Source organism: Eleutherodactylus coqui, chromosome 1, assembly GCF_035609145.1.
Source record: "Eleutherodactylus coqui strain aEleCoq1 chromosome 1, aEleCoq1.hap1, whole genome shotgun sequence".
In the NCBI taxonomy this organism is placed as follows: Eukaryota; Metazoa; Chordata; class Amphibia; order Anura; family Eleutherodactylidae; genus Eleutherodactylus; species Eleutherodactylus coqui.
Window position 1 is genome coordinate 226,894,447 of NC_089837.1, and position 20,208 is coordinate 226,914,654.

The 20,208-nt window shown below is 44.3% G+C and overlaps 1 protein-coding gene across 1 annotated transcript in view; it reads right to left on the minus strand.

The window, feature by feature from the left end:
- PEX7 (peroxisomal biogenesis factor 7) overlaps nt 1–20,208 on the minus strand; it is a 145,681-nt gene that overhangs the window by 59,070 nt on the left and 66,403 nt on the right. Inside the window, exon 7 of the mRNA XM_066606118.1 lies at nt 3,704–3,817. Within this exon, the coding sequence (XP_066462215.1) occupies nt 3,704–3,817 (114 nt within the window). The remainder of the gene's footprint in view (nt 1–3,703; nt 3,818–20,208) is intronic.

The window sequence follows — 20,208 nt, forward strand, 5'->3', positions numbered from 1 at the left end:
TGACTTCTATACTTACCGGTTGAAGATGGCCGCCGGGGTCTGCTCCCTCCGTGGACCGCAGCTCTTCTGTGCGGTCCATTGCCGATTCCAGCCTCCTGATTGGCTGGAATCAGCACGTGACGGGGCGGAGCTACACGGAGCTACACGGAGCCCCATTGAGAAGTAAAGAAGACCCAGACTGCGCAAGCGCGTCTAATTTGGCCATTCGACCATTTTAGACGGCGAAAATTAGACGGCAACCATGGAGACGAGGACGCCAGCAACGGAGCAGGTAAGTGAAAAACTTTTTATAACTTCTGTATGGCTCATAATTAATGCACAATGTACATTACAAAGTGCATTAATATGGCCATACAGAAGTGTATAGACCCACTTGCTGCCGCGGGACAACCCCTTTAACCCATTAAGGACCAGGCACAGTAAATTTACAGCGCCTGGTCCTGGGCTTAAAGCACCGCCGATAGTAAAATTACAGCGGAGCTTTAAGCCTCCTGCTCTGCAATCAATCAGAGCAGGAACAGGTTATCAACTGTTAGTGACAGCTGATAACCCGGAGCAGAAGGCAGGAGGGGTTTTTAACCCTTCCTGCATTCTGCTTCTCCGAGTACACAGTGCTCAATGAGCACTGTGTACTGAAAGTGAAAGTAACATGTAACAGGGGGTCATGTGACTGCCTGGGTTTCCTGCTACAGCAGAGCTGGAGGGTCAGACTAGACCCTGGATAGCTCTGCCAGTGACTAATGTCACTGCAGAGGCTGTTTTCCCCTGTAACTGGGGCTTCCCCCGCTGCCTGCCAAATCTTTTCTCACGAGCGGGCAGGTACTCGAAAAGGACGATACTCGCTCAAGTATTTGTCCTTAGCAAGTATGCTTGCTCATCTCTAATTATGATATATACAGTTTCCTTTTTGGCTGTAGATGCTTTCACTTCTAAAGCCCTTTTCAGTTTCCTCTGTACAAGGTATCTCAGTCCAGAAACGTGGGAGAGGTCCCTGCTGCCCAATCTCTTAAGGACCAGTATGTCTCTCAGTTCAATTTACTCAATGAAAGGTCGATAATACCTGCAGGTTATTCTATCCCTATTAGTGTGCACACCTAAAGTCCTTTGAGAGGCTAGCCTCACTTACAACTCAATGAGCAGCAGCAGCTTCTACCGACCCGATCTCCTCTGCAGGGTTATCTGGGGGTTGGGGGTGGGGTGTAAGGAGCACTAGCCTCCACTCTTTTCTCGGTCTCCTTTGAATCACCAATCGGCACTCTCAGGTCCACGGCCAATACGACAGGGTACACAGGCCCCCTGTTTGAGATCAGCACAGGTTTCAGCAGTGAGGTCTCATCAATCAGCAAGTTATTCCCTATCCTGTGGATAGGGCATAATTTGCAGTCTTGGCACAAACGCCTTTAAGTCCTAAAATGGACCCATCATTAGGGAGTTGGAAATAAATGAGTTGCAGCATTCCAAAGATTTCAGTCAAAAAAAATGTTCTTTTATTGACCAATTATCTGCAGCATTTATTTTCCTACTGGGGTCTCTCTATTTTTTCCTGCGGAAACACCTTGGTAGGGTTGGAAATATCTCAAATGTTTGGCCAACAAAAAAAAGCTTTTGATTGAAGTTCTGGAGTCTAGTTTGGATGCGACATGGATCAGTGGACGAGGAATCTCAGCTGTTTGCACTCTAAGGCCTAACGTCCACAGGCAAAAGTGAATTGCGGGTCACCGGCGTAGATGATCCGCAGTTCAATATGCCCATAGACATTCATTGGTCATCCGGAGGTAATTAAATACCTGCAGATGTCATTTTTTCCCGGCGTGCGTATCGCATGGGGAAAAAAGACGCAGCATGCTCCATTTCGTGCGGATTCCCATACGGACGGCTGACACTGCAGATGTGTTGCACATCCCGCTGGAAAGCAGGAGATTTGAGAAAAAAAAATACACTGTGCATGCGGGCCTGGACGCATCCGTCGTGCAGAAGAAAAAAAGAACAGGCTGCGACAGAGGAGTCCTGCGCTGGATCTAGAGAGGTAAGAAAATGTCCCATGGCTGAGGGCACGGGGAGATTCTGTGCGAGATTCCGCATTCAGAATCCGTGCGTGCTGTGGACACGGGGGCCTAAGGTTATTTGCAGATAAGCAGCTGTGCTTTAACATTTCCTTCCTATAGACTGCATGCAATGACTTTTCTTTCCTTCACTAATATTAAATTATTTGGAAAAGTGATAATAATGTACTGCAGTACAGAGAAAATAAGAAAACTGAAACTGAGAGGATCGCCTTATCAGAGGATGATTACCTAAATTCTTGTTTATGAATTGTGAACATGAGCACGCCTTACTTTCATGCCCCAGTAATATTAGGAGTGGTGCTGTTCTCATATTTTATCTACTACTACATTGCATTTCAAATTAATTTTATGTCAGCGTGTCACATTTTTATTATTACAGATTGTTGTAGCTGTAAAAGCAGGTGAACCTTGAAATTCATCTACAAGGAATTGTAAGATGTGAGAAATAGATATATACATCTCAGCATATTGTTTATGTCTACCTATAAACTGGTCTCCAGACTTCAACAAGTCCATTTTCCACCCTTTTTTACTTTACAATATGATAAATAAAAGGAGAACAAGGAAATAGCTTGAGTGAAAAAAGCTAACAAAACTAAATAATAGGTAAGACTAATTAGGTTCACCCCACGCGTTTATCATATAGTTGAGGTATGTGTGAAGAAAGAGTCTACTCTTATAAAAAGGGTAGTACAGGATGCCTATATATTTGCATACAAGGACAGTGGTATTTTAAAGTTAACGCAGTGTCACCAAAATTCATCTGTAAGGTAAAGCAAAGGGTTATAGTTAGAGATGAGTGAGTATACTCGCTAAGGCACATTCCTCGAGCGAGTAGTGCCTTAGCCGAGTATCTCCCCGCTTGTCTCTAAAGATTCGGCTGCCGATGCGGGTGACAGGTGAGTTGTGGCGAGGAGCGGGGGGAGAGAGGGAGATCTCCCCTCTGTTCCTCCCTGCTCTCCCCCGCCGCCGGCCCCCAAATCTTTAGAGACGAGCGGGGAGATACTCGGCTAAGGCACTACTCGCTCGAGTAATGTGCCTTAGCGAGTATACTCGCTCATCTCTAGTTATAGTTAATGCAATTTAAAAGGGTTTGCCCAAGATTTAAAATAGCTTCTCAACCACTCTGTACTTCCCGATTGCTGTTGACCTGGACATGTGATTGCTGCAGCCAATCACTGTCTACAGTAATGACTTTCTTAAGCCAGTGATTGACTGCAGTAGTCACATGTCTGGTCAGCAGCAAGTACAGAGTGCTTGTGAAGCAATATTAAGTCATGGGAAAACCCATCTAAGAAAACAGGATAACCTGCATTTTGAATATACCGGTTTGTCATGTGTCAAATTAAGCCTAAAGCTTCAATATTTATACATTTAGCTCAGAGGCGTAACTTGAAGCTCCCGGGCCCCGATGCAAAACCTGTAACAGGGCCCCCAACTATAATGCTTTATTCATAGCACTGGGCTCCCTATATGGGGAAGAGAGGCCTTATGGGCCCCCCAAGGTTCCTGGGCCCGGGTGCGACCGCATCCCCTGCATCCTTTGTAGTTACACCCCTGATTTAGCTCATACCATAGAATGAGAGTAAAATTGTACATTTCAGATAATATATCTGAGCTGGTATTAAAATACTTACTTTCACCCGCCTGATAGCATAAGTATGACCAAGGAGTTCAAAGACAGGTTGACGGATAGCCCTTAAATCCCAGCCTTTTAAACTGCAGTCAACTGCTCCCGTTACAAGCAAGTTCTAAAGAAGACAAAATAATGCTGGGGTCACTATATTACATATATCACTGTGCAAAAATATTCGGCAGGTTTGAACAAATGTTGCAAAGCAAGAATGCTTTCAAAGATAGACGTGTTAACAATCTCTTTTTGTCAAAACAGAAAGTGAATGAACAAAAGAGAAATCTAAATCAAATCAATGGTCATACCAAATATTGATTTGACTTAGATTTCTCTTGTTAATTCACTTTGTATTTGGCTGATTGACTGAAATCTGCATGTGGAATTTCCTCAAGTGGTTCAGTATAAAAGTGATGTCATATATGTGATATGTGCATATATGATATATGTGATATATGACGCAGATATGTGCAGAAACAGGTCAGAAAGTCTGCATGCAGAGTTTGCCCTTTCAAACAGCCACATGAACATACCCAACATATCTTGCTTACACAAAGCGGAAACTTTCTCTGCCGAAATTGATTGTGTATTTTTAAATACACAGTATTGTTTGAACCATTTCACTACTAATTTCAGTAAAAATCAGGGGATGAAATCCACTACAAAATTAGTGTGTAAGCCGTACAGATCTTGCTGTGAATGTGCTGTGGAAAGTCTGCAGGAAATACACTACCCATGCATGTAGCTTAAGGCCCAATGCACAGGGGCGTATTTGGAGCTCTGGATCCCGCGGCAAATACAACCCATAGGACATGCATTGAAAATTGCATTTTCATGCCCATGAGCGGAAATCAACTACGATATTCCGCTCGTGGGGTTAAAAAAATAAATAAATAAAAAATCGCAGCATGTCTCATGTCCTATTCGCATCATCGCTGGCCCGGCAGCTCTGCACTGCGCACGTGCGGCTGTGCGCCAGCCAGTACATGCACATAGCAGAGAGAAGATATGTAAGCTGGGGGTCACCGCCGGGGTACAGGGTCACATCCCGCTGCGAGAATCTCACAGACAGAATCCGACCAGCCGTCTGCAATCGGCCTAAAGGGTTTGCTAGAATTCTGTCCAGTCACGACAATTCCATGTAAACTGAACACAACATAAGCACAACTTTTTTTCTTTTATTACAATGCATCAAAGTGGGTGATCAGTCTGTTTAAATCATAAAGCAGTGAGAAGGATGAGGTGCAGAGATGAGCGAGCATACTCGCTAAGGACAATTACTCGATTGAGCATTGTCCTTAGCGAGTATCTCCCCACTCGGAAGAAAAGGTTCGGCTGCCGGCGCGGGTGACAGGTGACAGGTGAGTTGCGGCAGTGAGCAGGGGGGAGCGAGAGAGGGAAAGAGGGAGAGAGAGATCTCCCCTTCGTTTCTCACCGCTCTCCCCCGCCGCCAGCTGCCGAATCTTTTCTTCCGAGCGGGCAGGTACTTGCTAAGGGCAATGCTCGATCGAGTAATTGCCCTAAGCGAGTATGCTCGCTCATCTCTAATGAGGTGTATTTAGGTTTTTAGCATTTGATTGTATAAAAAAAAAAATTTACCAATAAGAGGCAAATTTGAAAGTAAGGAACCAAAACATACAGAATATTAGAAATTTGCATACACATTTATTATACAGTGATGAAGCATGATTTTAATAATAATGGACAGTCCCTTTATCAATGAGTTTGCCCCTTATTTCCTGGAGAAAATACTGTACGCTGCTTACATTTTTTTTCCATACCTGAAATTTGACCAAACTACAATAAGCCACATTCTAATCACACAGCAGACACAAATGACTGCAGATTTTATTTTTCAAGGACAGAACAATACTTATGAAGAGTTAAGGCCATTTTCTGTCTTTCCTCAGGGTGGCTGCAGTTGCAGTATAAAGTAATTTATTATGACCTGAATCGTTGCCAAATGTAATTCAAGGGTAATGTCAAATCACGGGAGACATATTCTAAGAAACCGCAAGAGCTAATTATTATGAAACAAGACAAACTTTGTTTTCTACGTTAAAGTGAGATACTGTAGAACTCTTCCCAGAAATAATGCAAAAGTCATAAGATTTAGACCACTATACACAGACGATTCAGGGCAATTATTGGCTTTAGCCGGTCGCAACTAAGCCTGGTACAAATAACGATCTTATTCTCAGTGGGAGACGTTATCTGGAGGAGGGAGAGCCTTTGCAGAGCAGCATATAAAATGAGTTAAGCTGAGTTTTAATGTTACACTCTGCACATAGCAATCATTCAACATGAGGATGGGTAAAAATACAGACCAGTAACAAAATAGTATACAACTAGTTCTACCTCTTTACTATATTTAGGTTCATTTCTCTTCCTCCAGCAATAGGATTCTAGCAAACTGTATAGTATTTAATATTAATATGACAATACTCTCATGGTGATACAATACAACCATCACTAGTTGTACTAAATGTTTAAAAACAATGCTATTCTAATAAAAACAGCTAAGTACAATCGCTTACATATGGCTATATAGCTAATAAAATAGATTTTTTTTAATCCCTTCTTCTAATACTCTCACTAGGTAGCTGTTGGTAGGAAAGTGCAATTTTAATTTGCTGCTGTGTTACAAATGACAAAAGAGTAAGTCATGCATACTAACAATATGCATAATTATTGGCAATGCCCCAGACTACATATACACATTCTTTTTAACTGATCTTACAGCAGACCAACACAGTCAATCTATGCCAGTTAGTGCAATGCTTTACATGTGAACCCTTATTGGTTGGAATAGTTTGGGCTTCAATTTTATTTCTATAGTGCTATAATATTCTGTGGCTTATTGATTTAGCCTCAAAAAATTCCACAAAGAGGGTCCTGAACTCATAAGATAACAGTCTTACGGCCCATTCACACGCAATGATCAAAACAACCACAAATGAGCGATAATCGTTGTGTGTAAATGCTGCCATCGTGCACTTTTCATCTGAACAATGATTTTAAGTTGAGCTTAAAATCCATCATTCAATTGCAGAGAGAAAGTATCTCTCAATAGACCGCATGCTGTGCTCTCCGCGGCAGTTGGAAGATTACATTGTATTCTGCCGGCAGCCCCAAAAAGAACAATGCAGCTCTGTGCAGAGCCCAGCCCACATGCTGGGTTCTGCAAACAGCTCCTGGAGGCCCTTTTACATGCAAATGAAGATGATAAATTGTTAATGGACATTAGGGTCCATTAACACTTTATGCAAAATGATCGCTAAAACTTTCAATAGTTTGAGGGATTATCTATGCGTGTAAATGGGCCTTTAGAGGGGATATGCTATACAGTAAATATCTGACGGGACTCATGTCTCGAATACTCCCCTATAAAGACAATGGGAGTCCAATTACCAATTTCCATCTCCAAGAGTTAAATGAAGAGGCGTAGGTCCTTGTGTGCAGTCTCCTTCACTTAAGTCTTTAGGAGTTCCGAAACAAGCCACATGCTATGGATATGCCATAAATGCAGTTGGTAATACTCATTTAAGGCACTGGAAAAAATCAGCACACATTTCAATAGATAGTGGAAGAAGTTTGCAGTGGAAGCTATGACAGGTTACTGTACGTATTTATCTTAAAAGGGTTGTGTGAGTAGAGTATAACAAGCGTGTCCACCAGCACTCCATACTATGCAAGTAAATGTTATAACTCTTCACTAGCTTACTTTTATATTTATTTAAGTAAAATACATGAAAAAAGTGCTGAAAGAATGAACAAAATAGGTTGTTTTACAATGTGTTGAGACAAAGAGTTATTTACCCTGTGAAGATTATAGGTTTCATGACAAAGAGTGAATAAGAGGATAGTGCAGGCAAAAGGGTAAGCTAGAGACTCAACTTGCAATATCATGCTGGGAGTCAAAGTAAGAAAAAAGGAAGGAATTACCTTTAGTACATAATCAATATGTCAGAACCTAACTGAATAACTCGGGGATTTGTAACCAAATACAAGACACGACAAAGCAGAGAACAAGTAGAGAAAGAAGGGGGACAGGTGGAAGAGGTGCAAAGAGTAAGCTATAATGTGCTAGATTGGATTACTTTTATTTGTAATGAGTTTCACCCCTTAACTACCACCCATACGCCTATTTGCGGCAGTTGTTTTTACATGGAAGAACTATCGTCCGGATTACCGCGATCCAGCAACAATCTGAGCGATAGTCATTCACTGAAAATGCATGCAGAAACTGAACAAGTTTCCTAGTGGGGAAAAAAGTAAAAACTGTAAAATAAACGGTAAAAATACCAAAGAAATGAAGTCAAAACCCTACCCTTCCCCCTTAGTATATTAAAAAAAAAAAAAAAATAGGACACACACACACTCATTTGTAATCGGCCACGTAAAAAATGTAGTATGTTATTTAAACCACGCAGTGTAAGCCGTAAAAGATATGCTAAAAATGTAGAAAAAAGCTATTCTGCCATATCTCGCCTTATTAAAACAAAACAATCAGAGTTATATGGATCAAGCAATATTACCATTAAAAAGTATAACTCGTCATGCAAAAAAGAAAAATCTCACATAGAACTGTTAATTTAAAAAAAGTTACGTCTTTTTTTTGTTTTTTAAAGCATGCAAAAAAAGGAAAAACAGAAAAAATGTAAATTTGATATTGACGTAGTCATAATGACTCGCAGAATTAATTTTACAAAATATTTATACTGCATGGTAAATGCCGTTAAACAGAAAAATAAAAAAAGCATACCAAAATTGCAGAATTAGTTAAAGGAGATGTCCCGCGCCGAAACGGGTTTTTTTTTTTTTTAAACCCCCCCCCCGTTCGGCGCGAGACAACCCCGATGCAGGGGTTAAAAAAACCACCCGCACAGCGCTTACCTGAATCCCGGCGGTCCGGCGTCTTCATACTCACCTGCTGAAGATGGCCGCCGGGATCCTCTATCTTCATGGACCGCAGGGCTTCTGTGCGGTCCATTGCCGATTCCAGCCTCCTGATTGGCTGGAATCGGCACGTGACGGGGCGGAGCTACACGGAGCTACACGGAGCCCCATAGAGAAGAGGAGAAGACCCGGACTGCGCAAGCGCGGCTAATTTGGCCATCGGAGGGCGAAAATTAGTCGGCTCCATGGGAACGAGGACGCCAGCAACGGAGCAGGTAAGTATAAAACTTTTTATAACTTCTGTATGGCTCATAATTAATGCACAATGTACATTACAAAGTGCATTAATATGGCCATACAGAAGTGTATAGACCCACTTGCTGCCTCGGGACATCTCCTTTAATCTTGCCCCTAAAAAAAAACAAGAAAAAAGCAATAAGGGACGCCGCTCCACCCACTGAAATGCAGTTCTTTAAATGCAAGCAAGAATAACTAAGGACTTACCCGGTGTAGGTGGATGGGTCCCTAGAAAAGGACCCACCACCTAACACCTCCCCGTCGTCCTGGTAGGCGTTGAATATATAATGTGATCTCCTCTCTCCAGCCAAAAAATACGGAGATGGATGCACAGGAGCAAGCAAGGATCTGTCACCTCCCCCAATCTGGGGTGCGACTAGACAAACGTGGAAAAACCAAAGAACAAAAAAAGATCCAGCGCTCCAAAGTGAAGGAAACCTATTAAACTAAATCAATAGTAGGCTCCTTGGTTTACAAAACAAAAGAGAAACTTTTATTTAAAAATACGTCCGACGCGTTTCGTCGCATAACAGCGACTTTTTCAAGTGACATCTATGCAAGCATTTCTTATCCTTATATACTAGCATACAAAACACTTTACCCACATGTTAATTACTGCATACTACCCGTACACTGACCCGGGACGCCGTATCCTGACTTCCGGCGGGCGGGAGGGTTACATAAAAAGCTTCTTACATAGTGCTTCCGGGTTAGTAATCCATAACAAAATGACATGCATATTACGCGTACACTGGCCTCATACACTGCAATAGTCTGTAAGAAGACAGCACTAAGATGCATCTATTAGTTGCCATGACAATAGGTCTGTGTATGAAGAGGGGTAGGCGTGTCATTATGTGTCATCAAGGAGACTGCTCAATGATTGGTATATAATTTGACACTCCCCCGATGGGAGGTACTCTCTGACCTCTATATAAACCACCTTGTCTGAACTCCTCACTATTGCTGTTAGCCCACCATCAGGGCTGACATGCTGCATCTCTGCTCATTCATTTTTCCTCACTATTGCTGTTAGCCCACCATCAGGGCTGACATGCTGCATCTCTGTTCATTTATTTTTCCTCACTATTGCTGTTAGCCCACCATCAGGACTGACATGCTGCATCTCTGTTCATTTATTCTCAGATATCTGCTTTTAAACGCTGTCTCTTATCTTAGAAACAGAGGGTGAATAACCGATTGTGGGTTGTCACTATTGACTCCTGAGAGAAGGTTAGGTAGATGCATTAGATATCCAAGGAGAACAACTGCTCGTTGGATGCTACTACCTTCCCTGTAGTGAGTCACCAGTGAGGGATTAGCTCCTTAGAGGACAAGGCAGTGGAAACCATAGAGGGACGTATTAATATCTATTGGGGTTTCCCTATCTATAATAACAATACCCCTGAGGGTAACTTCCAAAAAGATAATTTTTTTTGTCCACGATTGTTTTTGTTGGAAGATTATACCAGCTAATCACTAACAAATAATTTTGAAACATACTAGCCGATCACTAACGAATACGTACGTGAGGGAGGTGATTTGACCTTCCTACGACATTCTTGTTCTCCATAACCACTTGCCAGAAACTGATTCCTGGTACAACTATTGGCCCCTGAGGAGCCCCTGTGTGGTTGGGGGTGAAACGTGTAGGGAACTTATTAAACACTTGTTGCGGTCAAAAAATATATCATACAAATCGACCGCCACTGGTGTGTTTTTGGCCGGGAGAGCCTGTGAATTATTCAAAATTGCCACTCTACCCGAGGGCACGCGTAAAATATACGCACTATATTAGCTTTGCTAGTAATTGGACACACTAGTTGTCCGAAATCTTCAATTGAGGAATTGAGATCTCTAAGTGAGACAGTATCCACTACATATATGTGTATGTTTGTTTGTCTATTTCACACTTTTTAAGTGAATAAATAAAAGTTAAATTTTAATTTTAAGCTTATTAGTCTGCCGGTCCAAAAGAGTCAGTGGTGAATTTAGTAATTGGACCTTGACTGCCTCTGTGAAACTCTCTTCTAAACACAAGGCCCGCGGGCCGAATCCGGCCCGCTGCCTCGTGTTATGTGGCCCGCGGTGTTCTCACCACTGAAGTGATTACCAGCGGGGGCGCCGCAGCTCCCCGCTGGTAATCGCGCTGATCCCGGCGCACACTGACGTCAGTGTGCAGCCAGGATCCTCCTCCCCAAGTCCCCTGCTCATTAGTTCCGCAGGAGAGGACTCGGGGAGGAAGCGTGCCGGGCTGCACACTGGCGTCAGGGCAAGCAGAGAGAGAGCGACGCTGACAGCAGGGAGGAGGTAAGTATATGGGTGGGGAGGGCTGGGGGGGGACTGCCTATTACTGGGGGGGGCTGGTTATTACTGAGGGGACTGTCTATTACTGAGTGGTGGGGGCTGCCTATTACTGAGGGGGGGCTGCTTATTACTGGGGGGGGGGGCTGTTTATTACTGGGGGGGGCTGCTTATTACTGGGGGGTGCCGCTTATTACTGGGGGGGGCTGCTTACTACTGGGGGGGCTGCGTATTACTGGGGGGGCTGCGTATTACTGGGGGTAGGCTGCGTATTACTAGGGGGGGGGGCTGCTTACTACTGGGGGGATGAATTATATGCTGCCCTATGTGTGTGCTTGGGGGGGGCGGGGGAGATAAATTATATGCTGTCCTATGTGTGTGCTGGGGGGGGATAGATTATATACTGCCCTGTTTGTGTGCTGCCAGGCGGGGGGGATATATTATACTGCCCTATGTGTGTACTGTCATAATTAAGTAAGTATGCACTAAACTCCAACCCCCTTCATAACCCCGCCCCATATAACCAAAGCCCCGCCCATGTCCCGCCCAACCCTGCCGGGCCTTGTAAAAATGGTCTTGCTTGAAGCCGGTCCCTGGTGCCAAAAAGGTTGGGGACCACTGCTCTATATAATGTGCCTAGTATGTGTAGTAATGTTCCTGAAAGTAAGTCAGAGTGTGAACAGGTTGCTACAGAGGGTTCAGCCAACGCCCCGTGAGATTCAGCACAAATATGCCTCCAGAGTGAGAGAGAGGATTTGAAGCTGTAGTTTCCAAGGAAATGGAAATAGTTGCTAGCAGCAACCAAAAATCCATTTGGACTGCAAACATTAAAAGTGCAAGGAAGAAAAAAAAAAGAGAAAAAAAGACCACTTCTAGTGAGACAGATGAGGTAGTCAGTGTGGACCCTGTAGTCCAGAAGGAAAAAGATAGTGAAAAGTTGCGAATAGACCCTGCAAGCATGAAGGAGCTGCTGAAACAGTTGACTCAGAGTAAAGTCCAGAAGCGGGGGACAAAGCTGTTCCTAATTAAAGGGGTGGTCTCGCGAAACCAAGTGGGGTTATACACTTCCGTATGGCCATATTAATGCACTTTGTAATATACATCGTGCATTAAATATGAGCCATACAGAAGTTATTCCACTTACCTGCTCCATTGCTAGCGTCCCCGTCTCCATGGTTCCGTCTAAATTCGCTGGCAGCTTGCTTTTTTAGACGCGCTTGCGCAGTCCGGTCTTCTCCTTTCAGCACGAGCCGCTTCAGTGTGCTCCCCGCTACATCTCTTCTGTGCATGCGCAGACGAGCTGTCACTGCTCGGGAGCGCGCTGGAGCGGCCATTCTGTACCTTCCTCTGTTAGAGGAAGGTGCAGAGCTGCCGAGCTGTCCGGAGAAGCCGCCCAGCTGTCCCGCCGTCCAGCTGTCCTGGTAAGTGATGGGCCGGGGGGGCTGCCATTGCGCCGGGCTGCGCCGGGGGGGGCTGTCGCTGCGATGGAGGGGGCTGTCGCTGCGCCGGGGGAACTAGCGCTGGGCCGGGGGGGGGGGGGGCTGTCGCTGCGCCGGGGGAACTAGCGCTGGGCCGGGGGGGGGCTGTCGCTAGGCCGGGGGAACTAGCGCTGGGTCGGGGGGGGGGGGGGGCTGTCGCTGGGCCGGGGGGGGCTGTCGCTAGGCCGGGGGAACTAGCGCTGGGCCGGGGGGGGGGGCTGTCGCTGGGCCGGGGGGGGGGGCTGTCGCTGGGCCGGGGGGGGGCTGTCGCTGGGCCGGGGGGGGCTGTCGCTGCGCCGGGGGAACTAGCGCTGGGCCGGGGGGCTGCCGCTGTGATGGGGGGGCTGCGCCGGTTACCTTCTGCCTGGCGGTGGGTGACTGGTCGGCCGTGTTCACTCCAGGGGTCCGGTCGGCGGCTGCGGGGCGTCGTGTTGTCATGGAGACACAGCTGGCAGCGTCTCGGGAGCGCGCACGTCGGGCTGCAGCGAGCGACGGGAAAAGAGCTGGCGGCCATCTTGGGGAAACTTTTATAAGTTGCTGAAACGCTGGAACGGTAAGTACGAACCAGCTAGAAATGTCATTTACAGGGGGGCTTAGTAATGTGTACTTAATGGGGGGGACTGGGCAAAAAAAAAAATTCACTGCTTCCTCGAGACATCTCCTTTAAGCAGATGGCTGCACTGACAGTCAGTCAAGGCTGAGGAGAATGAGTGTGCCATAAGATTAGCTAAAACTGAAACGGATCACAGGTTGTTGCTGAAACAGAAAACCATCCAGTGTGAACAAGCCTTGAAAGAATTGAAAAGCGAGAAGAAGAAATATTAGGGATATCTTTCAACAGCCTGTGAAGAGATACAAGACCCCAGAAAGGTAGCCAGAGATGAGGCTGATCGCAGAGTATATCTGGAGGCGCAGTATAAACAGGACTGTAGGAAACTGCAAATGAAAACCCAAAAATTGGAGATGACGTGTTGCAAGTTGGAAAGCGCTTCTACAGATGAACAGAATCAAACTGCAGATTTGCATAATCAAGTTGCAGAGCTGAACATTCAGGTAGCCCGGAGAAATAGTGAATGGTAGTTGCAGGTAATGGAGCTCAAGGAAAAGCTGGAAATGGAGAAAGCTGCTTATAGTCTGACAGAAAAGCAAGCAGAGGTCTTGAAAGACTAACCGGACTTTAAGGAAGCCCTGCACGAGAGATTGGTGACCCAGCTACAGATAAGCAGGTAGCAGTAGTAAAGGTGCTTTAGTTGTGGAGGAAAAGAGACAGTTAGAATCCAGCGCGGCACAACTAGACAAGAGGAGACAGTTTATCAGACAAATAAAAGAAAGTGTTGAGGGACAGCATAGGCCCCTTGTTATAGTTCAGCAAGTATTTGACCCTGGGGGATCTAAGTTGCTTATGAAAAGCCTGATGGTCTTTGTCATGGGGAGGGGGATATGTGGTAATGCAGTAGCAAGAGTGGCTTGTAGGGGCCCTCTGAACGCAGTTGCAGAGACACGGATTAAATTTCCCCTCCCACACAAGCTCAGTGTCCTTGAAGCTGGTGGAGTTAAGGTCCATTGAGGCCTGTGGGGGCCCTCAGGTCTATGTAGACCTGGTGTCGGTGTGTGAGGAACCTGGAAACACGAAGCGGACAGGGGGTAGTCAGCCCCTCTCTCATTGCCTGTTGGGGCGAAGTCACCTTCCGGGAAGGTCCGCTGGAAAAAGTGGTATGCGTTACTGTGTAGACTGTGACAGACAACAGTGCCGCTGCTGATGAGCCTCCCCTGTTCCAGACTCTACCCTCTCCAATTCATCCAGAATGCGGCAGTCAGGCTCATCTTCCTGTCCAGCCGCTACTCGGACGCCTCCGCCCTGTGCCGGTCACTGCACTGGCTGCCCGTCAAATACAGAATTCAATTTAAACTCACTACCTTCATTCATAAGGCCCTCCACAGTGCAGCGCCACCCTACATTGCCTCCCTCATCTCAATCCATCACCCAGCCCAGGCTCTCCGCTCTCTGCTAATGAAACTAGACTGCACACCCCTCTAATTCGAACTTCTCATTCCTGCTTCCAAGACTTCTCCAGAACAGCACCAGCCCTCTGGAACGCACTACCAAAGGCTACCCGAGCAATCCAGGACTCACAAAACTTCAGGCGTGCTCTAAAAACGCACCTCTTCAGGGAGGCATACCACATACCCTAAACAAACCCCTCTGTACTCCGCCTGATAACATGCTCCCTGACCTATTGACTGCAATCCCTGCTAGCCATCATCAACTGCCACTGCAGCCATACCAATTCCGCCACTATACGGTCTGACCATTGTCTGTGTGTATAGCATCCCACTCTCTCCACCTCACCATACCCTGCACATCTCCAGCCCCTTTACCTTCTGTATCATCCTATTACTTGTAGTATGTAAGCTCATTGGAGCAGGACCCTCACCCCTATTGTTTCCATCAACTGATTACTATGTAACCGTGGTTCTGTAATCTTTGTACTTTTTGTCTTACTGTATTCCCCGTCTATGTAAGCGCTGCGGAATATGTTGGCGCTATACAAATAAAGATTATTATATGATATGCTGGACTGTATTTGTGTTCTAAATACCTTTGCTATGCTATGATGAAATAAACGCTGGAGGAACCAGCATTTGAACTTTACCTGGTGTTTCTGGACATCACTGCAGTGCTGCCACCCCTGGGCAGGGAACAGTGAGTAAGAGATCCCGTAACCCCCGCTTGCGCACTATATTATATATTTCATTATGCCTGAGGAAGATCCCTAAGGTTGGAAAGCTCACAATAACATCATGTATTTTTGTTAGCCATTAGGAGGTATATCTACGAGATTACTTGGTTTTTCTTGCTGGGAACAATCGCATTTTGCTTATACATGTGATGCTTAATGTCAGTGTGCTGTGCTAATTCCTGTAATTGTATTGTGAAGGATAATGTCTACAGTTATGGCTTCTGATAGTCAACACGAGTAACACCTTTCAAAGAAAAATATCCTATTCAGATTCCAAAAGCCTTGAATCCCAACCTATACAGCGCAGTGGAAATGTCAGACATGAGCAGCTTTAATTTGCAAATATTGAGGCCAAATTCAACCTCACAAGTGTGGAGGAATAAATAGAATCATGACACTGATAAAGCATGAAAAGGCTTTATAATTTCATTAGCAGACAGGATTTCTTAAGATAATTTATTGCATCATCTGCACATTCATATCATTTACGAATTGTTAATTTCACATTTCAATGTAGCAATGTTTTCTTTAATTAATGTTCAGTTATCATTGTTAATGTTATAGGTTATTGCTGAGTGGAAGGTTCTATGCAGAAACAGGACAGATCGAGATAGATGCCTATCCTATAATGTAATATTCCAGAATGAATCCTATTGACCTGAAGCATTCAAAGCTATACAGAAATATAGCCGCAGGCTGCTTGCTGACCTTCTGTACAGGATATCTGTCTTGCGTCACGTAAGGTTAGGAGGACTACCATGGAAAAGCGTTTAATCTAAAAGGTGCGTTCAAATGGAACGATTATCGTTCAGAAAATCATTCAAATGAATGAAAGGAAACGATAATCGTTCAGACTAAACATGAGACAATGACTGAATGATAAATGAGAAACTTTAACTGCTCGTTCGCTGTTCAGTTTCTGCAGTACTGAAAATAATCATTGGATCGTTCACTTGTCCTTCCGTTTAAACACTTCTCATTCATTAGTGTTCATATTCCCTATGTGAAACAAACAAGAAGGGAACGATTCTCGTTGAATGAGTCAACAATGACTCTGTCTCTATCTAAAGTGGTTGCGCGATCTAGTGATGGTGTCTGCAGCTTGTTTGCTCATGCGGACAACAATCATGCAGTGCAAAAAACTGTATAAGCTTGGATTAATTATTGGAGTAAAACTGATCATTGAGTGAAATAATTTTTTAGCCAGTACTATGGAAGATTGCAATCATCTGTGAAAAAGACCGCGAAATATGAGGCTCTTATACTGAAATATGGGATTCCCTACTTAAGGCCCATTTACACTCAACGATTATCACTCAAAATATGTTCAAACGGCCGAAAGTGAGCGATAATCGTTATATGTAAATGCGGGTAGTCCTGCCCTATTCGTTCACTTGTGGTTTAGCGCTGGTTTTTAACCCCTTCAGGACATGGCCTTTTTTGCGAGACAAGCAATAGTTTTCATTGGTACCATTTTTGGGTACATACGGCTTTTATTGCAGTTTACGGGACGTAAAATGCTAAAAATCTGAATTTTGCCTCAGTTTTTGTGTTTTCTTTAGGCTTTTTGCGGTGCAGGATGAAAAGAATGTTCAAGTTATTGCACGTGTCGTTACGAACACGATGATACCAAATATGTGGGGTTTTTTTTATGCTAACATAAGAAATAACACAAAGGGTTTTTTTTCTGTACATTTTTATTTCTTATACATTATTTTTATCTTTTTTTTTATTTTTATTACACCATTTGTATCCCTGTGGGGGATTTAAACCATAGCACTGATGATCACTATGATAAGGCATTGCAGGACTTCTCTTCTGCAATGCCTTATTGCTTCTTACAGCGATTATATGTAATACAGGGTGCCTGTAGGTGGCGTCTTGTTACTATAGCAACCAGACGTGCTCACTACAATTACATCAAGACAGCCCGATGACATCACAGAGGGAGCATGCTCCCTCTTTTGAACCCTTCCCATGCCACGATCTACATAGAACATGGCAGGGAAGGGGTTAACAGCGGGAGGCCAGCTATCAGTGACAGCCGGCTCCCGCTGCTGGATAGTGCATAAAAATAGTCGGCAAGCAGTTCATAACTCGTTTCACTTTAAAGGGGTTGTCTCGCGGCAGCAAGTGGGGTTATACACTTCTGTATGGCCATATTAATGCACTTTGTAATATACATCGTGCATTAAATATGAGCCATACAGAAGTTATTCACTTACCTGCTCCGTTGCTAGCGTCCCCGTTGCCATGGTTCCGTCTAATTTCGGTGTATTCTTGCCTTTTTAGACGCGCTTGCGCAGATCCGTCTTCTCCCTTCGGCTCCGCTCGGCAGCATCGGCATTTTGGCTCCGCCCCCTTGTACGCATCATCGCGTAGCTCCGCCCCCGTCACGTGCCGATTCCAGCCAATCAGGAGGCTGGAACCGGCACACATCATGGGGCGGAGCTACGCGATGACGCATAGAAGGGGGCGGAGCCAAATCGCCGATGCTGCCGAGCGGAGCCGAAGGGAGAAGACGGAACTGCGCAAGCGCGTCTAAAGAAGCAAGAAGACCCCGAAATTAGACGGAACCATGGCGACGAGGACGCTAGCAACGGAGCAGGTAAGTGAATAACTTCTGTATGGCTCATATTTAATGCACGATGTATATTACAAAGTGCATTAATATGGCCATACAGAAGTGTATAACTCCACTTGATTTCGCGAGACCACCCCTTTAATGGAAATCGTGCAGTCTTTTGAGCAGTTTAACTACTTGAGGAGAGTAAACAATGTACTCATTGTGTGTGTCTTGCATACATAATGAGTACCTTGTTTACTCATGCTGGAAGACGACAATGGAATCCTGCTGCCCAAATAATCCCATATGTAAACACACGCCCACCTTAGCAAACAACTAGTTCTACATTTACTACAGTTTTGCTTTAGCTAATGAGGGAAAGAGAGATGATTTCAAGCTAATAAATTTTATGCAAAAAAGTTGTCAATTCATTCAGTCGTTTGGACGTTAAAGCGATAATTGTTGCATGTAAATGAGGCTTGGGTCTCATTGAAAAAGCATTGTTAAATTAACTAATTTTGTCTCCATATCTTTACCTGTTTTTAGATATATGGACAATTTATTGCATTTTTCTCATATTTTCTAAATAATAAAAACTTTAGAAAATGAAAACTTCACTTCTGAAATGTGTCATTCAAAAGGGTTAAAATATTTCAAGGACATTCCAGTGTCAGAAGACATTGGACCTGAAAAGTTTAAAGAGAAACTCAGACACTGCTAAGCAAGCTCCAAACTTGTGAACATTAGGGAATGGAAACATTTTTACAACTAACTTTAAAATAAAATAAAAACAAAACAACAAAAAAAATCTTGACAAGAAGTGATGCCCTTGATACAAAAAAGGCTAGTTACATCCTTGATCATAACTTGTCCATCATTCTAGGATTTCTCAGACTTAAATGTTGATCACCTGTTCTTTGGATCAGTGAGGGCTCCAAGTCCCAGGACTCTTACAAATCAGCCTCTTCTTCAGGCCTAGCCGTTACGTTCATGGGTCACATACCCTTTTCTGTAGGCCAGGCCCATTCAATGGGATTGAGCTGCAAAACCAGATACAGCCTCTGCACAATTTATGGCGGTGTCCATGGTATGCAATGAAGAGACTGCAGAACTCCTAATTTTCACTGCTTTCCCCATGGCGATAATCCGACCGCAGGCAACGCAGTGGATGATATCCATAGCATTGCTATGGAAAGCGCAGCTCCCGTCCACAAGCAGAGAACCATAGCGATTCTCCGCTCGCGGCTAGCAATCCGTAGCATGCTGCGAATTACCGCGATTCTCCGCGGTGAGCCTATCTGTCAGATAGGCTCACCACGGAGATCCGTCAGCTGGCTCCTGCTCCGGGGCAGTGGCTCCTACGGCAGAGATCTGCCGCGGGATATCGCAACGCTCATGGACAGGCAGCCTAAGTCAGCCTCTTCGAAAAACTGATCGGTGGAGGTGCTCGGATGAAAACTTTCACCAATCTGATGGCCTGTCCTAAATTTAGGTCATCAATATTAAAGCCCCATAAAGCCTGTTTAATTTTGTTGCACGCATTGACCCTGATCTAGAAATGATTAATATTACTCCGGGTCTGCAGACCTAAAAATGAACACTTAGATCTGCCTTTTCCTTTTTGTTAAATATCAAAGTCTTATTACAAAGTGCTTCTTAACTATTAGAGCAAATATTGTTTTTCTACCTAACATTTTACCAAAACTTCATTCAAATCAAGTTTTAATGACAAAATTTCCCTCCAGACAGCAATGTAAAGGTCAGAGCGAAAATCACTTACTTTATCAATAAGGCTGTGTTTCTTTTAACTGCTAAAATAAGCATTTGGGGAAATGGTTCATTTAGTTTGCAGCGCCAGCATTATGCACTCATCTGTGGTTGGTGCAGTAAAAGCTATGTGCCATTTATTTACTCTTCCTACATTGACTGGAATGGAAAACCTAATAAAAAGGATGGAAGTTAAAAGACTCCAAACTTGGAGAAAAGGATCTATTAAATTGTAACTCACCAATTGGAAAAATGCAATATGCATGGATCCTTCAAAAAGGTCTCTTGAAGCTTAGAGATAGAAAACATGCACCTTTTGTAACATGAAAGTCCCATGATGATGAGCTGATCACAAGAATCTCGCAGCACAGACAAGGGTTATACAGCAGATCAAGCAGGCACTGAAATCTGAGATGTACGATGGTGCGTGGAAGATGAAAGGGGTTGTGCCAAGTAATGA